The sequence below is a fragment of the Penaeus chinensis genome, chromosome 20 (assembly GCF_019202785.1).
Source record: "Penaeus chinensis breed Huanghai No. 1 chromosome 20, ASM1920278v2, whole genome shotgun sequence".
NCBI lineage: Eukaryota > Metazoa > Arthropoda > Malacostraca > Decapoda > Penaeidae > Penaeus > Penaeus chinensis.
The window spans coordinates 3,833,321-3,841,480 of record NC_061838.1 but is presented as its reverse complement, the minus strand read 5'-3'; the positions used below and the strand labels follow the sequence as shown (position 1 = coordinate 3,841,480).

The following is an 8,160-nucleotide window of genomic DNA, read 5'->3' as shown; positions in this document are numbered from 1 at the left end:
TTAAAGACTCCACTTTTTATTTCATTTACTTGTTGGGACGAGGCCTCTTCTCCTAAAAAAGAAAAATTTAAAGAAAATTAGTATGCACAACTTAAAATTTAAAACTAGAACCTATTATTTCATTTGCTATAACCTAGGAAAAAGCATTCCCAATTGGTTGGTTGGGAATGCCCCAAATCTCTTCTGTGCCATGAAAAGTACACCTTCACATGCACTCTTAATGGTAATGAGGGTGTAGCAATTATATCGTCATGGTTTATTGAGGAAAAATTGTACAATCAGTTTCTTATGACTGATGTACATTATCAAAGCAACTGTGTCATAGTGAGGAGGGGAGGGAGTGGCACACACATTGAGAATTAAAAATTAGCCACAACACTTAAAAAATAATACATAAAATGAGATTCTATTCTCTTCCCCATCACTTAGAGGAACGGGGCCTTGCACCTGTTCCTCTGGTCAAATAATCCCAAGCCACTTTAAGCCCTCAAGACAAAGAGATCACTTGGCAGCATTTCTTACAGAGGATCGTGGGAAGCGAGGTGGGGGGGTTCGGATCTTCCTGGCCTTGCGGCTGCGGTTCCTCACCACCTTGGAGTGGATAGCGCAGGAAACGCAGTAGTGCTGTTTTATGTACAACTTTGGTAGCTGGTATACTGTGGGAAAAATTGAAAAGGTTTGATTCAATGAAAATTTATACAGGTATATACAGTATCTAAAACAAATAGGGCTATCAATCTGCAAAAAATCTTGTAACAAGACCATTCAAACAGAAGTACATGTTATTTTATATATATATATATATATATATATATATATATATATATATATATATATATATATATATATATATATATATATATATATATATTATATATATATATATATATATATATATATATATATATATATATATATATATTATATATATATATATAAAAAAAACATTTCTATATTGGCAGCTAAGCTTAAAAATCTAGTAATATTTTTGTTGCCGTGCTAGTATTTCCTAGCATTCAGAATATAAACTATAGTTTAGGGATTTGGGATTAGCTTCCATTGCAATGTTTTCAGATCCATTTTAGTTGCCGTGGCAATTAGAGGCTCACACTTAACCCCTTCCCGACAAGTCACGTCTAAAGACATGAAAACAAACTGCTTGAAATGTGGCATGCGGCTGTAGGCCACGGTGGCGATTCGGCTTGATGTACCGAACTGCCGCGTTCAAAGTCGGCATGTTGCCATTGATCGCCAGAGTGTAGATTTTTTAAATTTTAGTTTTCTACACCCATCACCAAGAGTTATAAACAACCCTTCCAGTAATCAAGTTCAGAAAGAAGTAGGGGGGGGGGGGATCCATGGAAAGCACTTAGGCTGTGTGTGTAAAAATGATTACTAAATTAAATAGTATGTACATACATGCCATTCCCGTCGGATTTGGGTTAAAGCTTGGTCCATTATACAAGTTATTAGTTTATATTTTCTTGCTATTGGTGTTGGAAATTAGTGCTAAATCTAATGTTGCCATCTGTGTCCTTCGAATAAAAGTGTGGGTGATGTGATTACATTCATATTATTGGTTACCATAGCACTAATAATCCCAAACACAAAGTAAACAACAAATGTACAATCCCTTTGTGGCCTCCTATTAGCAAGGTTTCTGTATTAGTGTCAAAACTAGTGTCACTATCTGATTTAATTTATTTAGTAATAATAATAAAATATCTAATAAAATATACTGGTATCAAAGCAAGTGTCACTGATTTATTTTATATAATAATATATTTATTGCTCACAGAAGTCCATAACCTACAGTAATAAATATTCTGATAGTTGTGAATACCAAGAAATAGTGCTAAATACATATAAGGTATTGGTTTAAAATGTGATTCAATATCATGCTCACCACTGCTGTAAAACTGTAACCAATTGCTGGCAAGAGTGCATGTATCCATACCATCTCCAATAAGGTTTTCATCAATTCTTTCTACATAAAACTGGCATTCATGATCACCTATTTTTCTTTAATTTATTAGACACTTATTTGGTCTACATTTACTACATTTTTGTTATGTCATAATGACAAAATATTAAAATCAGCAGATGTGGATGGCATGTTTTCCCCTCCCACAAGAGATTAATTTGAGGAATGGAACTATAAAATGCAAAAGTATATTATTACAGACAGTTTTCCACAAATAATTCATGAAATACAACTAAATACTAAAATAAAATGGCTATGTAAATGTTATTCGTCTGAAATATCCCCATATCACAAAACCAGAAACAAAGGTTCCTAATGAATCCCGAGGGGGTTGAAGACCATATACACCAAGTAAGGTAGAGTTAATAAAGAACACACAATTCCCCCTGGACCCCCCCACTCTAGTCTAGTCCAATCCAATCCACTGACAATAGATAACTTGGAAACGTCAGAAGATCAAGCTGATGCCAAGCATGCATCATTGTATAAATGATTAAATTTCTGCATATCCTAATTAGGTGTTATAACACCCTGAGGTGCCAAAGTAGTGGCTTAAAGTACTGGAAATTTCCCAAGTGATATCAAATTTACAGATAGAACAAAATTTCATTCTCCCAATAAGTCTTGGGTTATTTTGACATATGTTTATTTCAAGCAGTAGTAGTACAAGTAATAGGTGAAAAGAGAAATTCATGTGGAGAGAGTGGCTGAAAAGGGCGCACAAATGAAAGGAATACACAGGTTTAGGATGTCGCTCAAAATGTTTAAGATCCACTGTAAAAAAGCTTACATAATGTTGACCAGCTAATACAGAATGTTGACCAGCTAATACAGAAATCCTAATCACAGCACTAAATGAAAATATTAACTGGTGATCTGTATAGGTTTAGTTTATTATGTGAGCAGCCCATTTGCCAGATTTTAGCTTGTAGGCTAGGCACACACAATGCCTCCTATTTACGTCATTTTCTCTATTTACACACCAGGGTTTTAGCTTTTTTTTTTTTTAATATTCAATTTTCTCCAATACAACCTGTGTTGCTGGTCACAGCACCAGGAATACAACATCCAAGCATGGAAATGGCTCATTAATAGGAATAATGCAAAATTGCCGAGTCTAATGAAACTCCCCAAGATTTTTTGTTCCCTTGTGTCGAGCCTTTTCCATCACCCTGGCCTTGTTTCCCTGTGAGAGCATGATCACGTCTCTCACAGATTTTTTCATGACACGATCACGTCACCCAGATCGAAGGGGTTATTTAACAGAATAAACTAAATCCAAACAGTCACTTGCCCTGTACTCTTTACAAAACCTTGGTAAGTGATATTCACAACCTTGCAAAAATAAAGCACTAACCACTTACCAACCCAAATGCAGAACTAAGAAAAAGCTGCCATTTAAGAAGGTTAAGTCAATCAATAAGCTTCATTTGAGCAAAAGCTCTCTATTCATGCTTAAACCCATCACCAGAACTAGAAATAATCAAGTTCTACAAGAATGTCCGGCCTTCATCCATCCATCAGAATTTCACAAAAAAAAATTCCCACGGAACAAAGTCCATTCTCTCTCTGTGCCGTACACACAGCTACTAGCTACAAACAGCTAGCAACTAAATCAAGACACAGGATAAGCAGTTTAATGCTGAAAGACTTAATCACTATTACTCCAAACACCTACCTGATGCCCACCTTTCTCTATCCAGGGGCTCAGTCCCCCACCTAAGATCATCTTATTGCTTGCTCTCTCTCCAGCAATTGTTACAACCTATTCTTCAGGTTCTCTCTCCATCTCATGTTATTCTTTGCCTGCATGCATTCTCTCATAATGAGTAATTTATTCTTCTCTATGTGACTCTTGGTTTTCCCTCCATTAGAGCATCCATTATATAAATATATACTGGATTCATTACACTGCCACTAAATCACAGTTGAGTAAAATTCACACCTAAGGTGTTTGGAAGTTGCACCCTTCCTTATTTCAATCAGCAATAACAATTTATTATTTCAGGAGCGTGTAGTTTCATTCACGAGTGCTTGGAAAAACTTGAATCACATGAAACAGAAATAATGCTCTCGTTATTTAACAAACTGCTTTGAAGCAACAATAAATTAAAATCATCAATTCATCCCGTCTCCTTGACAAGACGAGTTATATATTTCACACCCATTTCAAAATAAATTTACCCAGTTTTGCATTACTAAAGCATCACAATCAAACAAAAAGCACTGGCACTAAAATTGCTTTCCTGAATGTGTGTGAAGAATGGTGGAAATAAGCAATATTCTCAGGTACCTGATATTCTTCACTATGTACCCGTTTCACTTATTCTAGGCAGTATTTCATCTTGGGACTTCCTCTTTGTATCAGAATTGTATACCTTGGATAAATCACATCCCAATGCATCAAGTATAAAAAACACTACACTCATACAATTATGAACATAATATTTGTAATTTCTTGAATATGATAAAATCCTTAAAGCAGGATTAACAATTTAAATGGCAGAAAAAGCATTATTGTTCAGATGCTTCAGAAACAAGACTTCATAAATTACCAGAAAAAAAACCAATGGGTGACCTTTCTACCAGTCCAGCCAGCAAATGACTTGGATACAAAAATCTACTCCAGATGTGCCTTCTGCAACCAACCTGCTCGATGTTATTGCTTCTACTTACCAGTGTACACAGAAGCTTCATTGATATCCTTGACAGCAGCGGCTTCCACAATGTTACGGATTTGGAACTTCTTAATGGCCTTGTCCTTGGGGACGCAGCGACCACAGTTGGTACAGCGGACAGGCTTCACATGGCCACGTCCATGCTTGGAGCGTCCGTTATTACGGCGTTTTGAGGTCTGAAAGAAGATTGTCAATCAGTGGTGCATAATTACATAATGCCCTACTCTGATTGTTTAGATAAAGTTCCTATGTTAAAATGGATGGTTATGCTATGTTCTGACTTTACATTTGGGTACAATTCTATGGAAAAAGACCCAGTTGTTGTCAAAGAATTTTAATTTCTGTGCTGTACACATAATCACTAGCTTGACTCCGCTAGCAACTAAATCAAAGCACAGATTTGCCACAATATGTAGCAAAAGGAGGAGGGTTGGATTACTGCATTTACTTATATACAACCTAAGCAGCTTGCAGTTCTGGTGAAAATTTGGGTGGGAAGTGGGAATCATGCAATACAGAAAGTTACAGTATTTATAATCTAAAATACCTACCACTTTTTTAAATCAAGTTCTCTTTCTAGGAAGTCAAATGTTAGCAGCATGTATTACAACTTGTGATTAAAGCATAGGAGATCAATGCATATTATATGCAAGAGGACAGTATGCCTATTAAAAGGCATATACAAATATACCGCATTAGAATTTTGCTAGTTCCTCAAGATACTTAAAGTAAACATCTGCTTGGGATATAGGAAGGTTTTTGGATCATACAGCAATCTTTGTGGTAGTTAGTTCATTTGGATGTAGTTCTTTAGTTCAAATTGGCAGATGCAAGGCAATCAAAATACTACAATATGCATGTTCAGTTAATATGTTCTGGCTCTAAAGAAAATTTTTTATCTAAAATTGCTATCCTCCCCATAACCAAAGATGTTTAAGTTTATTTTCATCAACTAGCAGCTCAGGCAGATCAATGCTTACCCAGCCAACAACCTTGGGGGCAATCCTGGGAATCCATAAACTTAGCAGCATGAACCATAACCTTTCCTACCCTAGTGATCACCTAACCTTCATGTTACAGCCTATTTTCTTTTCTGAAATTCTCTCCCCGCAGATTATTTCATATCGCGTGTAGTTTCTTTCTTTCTTTAAGACAGTGTCTTTACATTTTCCTATTTTGTTACAGTCTACTGACTGTAAATATATTTCAAACAATCCACTTATAGAATACAAAAGACTTGACGGTTAATATTAATGGTATTCAAAATGCTGTAGTCATCTGTACAAGCAATAATTTGGAGGTGAACAGAAACGCCTACAATAAAGGAAACTCGGATAGTTAAATGAATCGTGACTGAGTCTCTGCAGAGAGATGAATTAAAACTATGGAAAACAGGCTGCATAAAGTGAAAACTAGCCTACTAATACTGCTACTGTGTTAAGATACACCTGCAGCAATGCAGAGCTCAACATGGCTTCATGCCTCCTACACAAGCAAAAGAATAAAGCCCCACTACTAATGGAGCCTGTAGAACATCCAGGTCTTTTGCCATCAAATAAAGGAACCAGTAAGCTCTAATGTGTTAACCCCTTGGTGACGGGTGTAGGAAACTTAAAAAAGAAACTACGCTCTGGCGATCAGTGGCAACGCGCCGACTTTGAGCGTGAGAGTTCGGTACATCAAGCCAAATCACCGCCTCGGAGTACAGCCACACGCCACACTTCGAGCGGTTTGTTATGACGTCCAGAGACGTGACCCGTCAGGGAGGGGTTAAATATGCTGGACATCAGTTGGACTATGTACTGAATAAGTGATGGCACTGATGTCTCGGGCAACAATGGGAGTTGGTCTATGGCAGTCATTGGTTTATTTTATAATAGACTTCAATTTACAATGAAACAATGCTAGGGAAAGAAAAATTTAAGGAAGATGTTTAACTCTCCAGGGATTTTGAGGAAATAAGGGTATAAATATATTACCCCAATTGCCTTGACCTAAGTTGACTGATCGCAGCAGAGCCCTGAACTTATCACTATGCTTTGAATTAGATAATTTTCTAGTTTTACAGCAATAAAATATTGCTATGAACATTCACTTTTTCAATAATTAATGCTGTAATATGCATGAATCTCTTACCTTCCATCGAAAATGATAGCAATGACAATAATTAAAGGGGGAGTTGGTTACAGAGGGTTTGCCCCCTTGTCTAGGGAATAAATAGGTCATTGGTAAGGTTAAATTGAATTTGTGGGTTCAAACGAGAGCCAGGTTTTGGAAGCTGTTGCTCTTGGTAAAATAATTCCATAATTACTATCTCTTCTGCTCTATTAGATAGGTAGCTTCCATTTCATTCAATCTCTGCATTGCTCTCAGCACTATTAACCAAAATAGTTAGTCGTCAGTACAAGAAATAATCAGCAGACAAATGATAACATCACAAAACCGATCACACCACTCAACACCCACAGCTGCAAGTGTTGCTCGGTAGCCAACATTTCACCTATTAAGCTGTGCGTACCAAGGGGGGGATAATATTTCCTAGGGGGTGTTGGAGGCCAGAGCCACCATCAACCCTCCCCTTAGGCAGTGCCAGTCACAGCTGCTGAGTGAAAAAAAAAAAATTAAACTAGACATTTGCGGCATTGGGCAGACACTGGGTACGCGAGTCCGCTGCATCAAGCCGAACATCCCGCTCCAAGTGCTCTGGTGTGTCACCGTGCGTACAGCTGTACCCTGCAGACCAAGTGGTTTGTTATGACGGCGATAGGCGTGGCCCGTCAGCACTGGGTTAAGACTTGAATTAATCTCTGTGGTGTGGGGTTGGGCGAGTGCAACCACACTGAAAAGAACTGCCATCATTTCTTGCACTGACATTTTGTCCCTAACAAAAATATCAGTCTAGTTATACTGACCAATTACAGGCACAGTTTACCTTCTCATTTTAAGTGAAATCATGATTCGCACAAAACAAATGAATACAGATTCTATTTCTTATAAATCAGTAAATGGTTTATGGAGAAAATATTCAGGGCTGAGAGCCAGACGGGCAAGAAAATCAAAATGACAAACCTACATCAATAAACTCTGCCACGAACCCATGAATAGCAGCGGTTTCATCGAAAAATCAAGCCCCACGCGGTCCAAATCCAAGCACGAGGAAAATACCAACCATGAACTACGAAAACATGAAATAACGTGGGGTGAAAAAAAACAATAACACGTGTTTACGAGACACGATGGTCTGCCTTCAACAAACCTCTCTTTTTTTAGGCTTTCTAGACACTCGCGGTCACTCTTCGACAACACCGTGAAATGAACGGAGACTTATTTCCTCTCTGACAGAAAATGAAAACCAAAAAAAAAATACCCCTCGTTCAATAACACATCCTCACAGTCTTCCCACGAGGTTTCCTTTTCGGACACGAATTCACCCGCATTCCCCTATTTCCAAAATCCGAGAATCACTCCCAGCACGAGAACCGACATCGAGGTCCTTCC

At 37.6% G+C, this 8,160-nt stretch overlaps 1 protein-coding gene across 1 annotated transcript in view; it reads right to left on the bottom strand.

Annotated features, from left to right (window-relative positions):
* Window positions 1-8,160, bottom strand: part of LOC125036095 (40S ribosomal protein S26-like) — an 8,313-nt gene continuing 153 nt past the window's right edge. The window contains exons 2-4 of the mRNA XM_047628498.1: window positions 4,661-4,838; window positions 523-656; window positions 1-52 (exon numbers count right to left, since the gene is read on the bottom strand). Coding sequence (XP_047484454.1) covers window positions 26-52; window positions 523-656; window positions 4,661-4,838 — 339 coding nt within the window. The 3' untranslated portion in view covers window positions 1-25. The remainder of the gene's footprint in view (window positions 53-522; window positions 657-4,660; window positions 4,839-8,160) is intronic.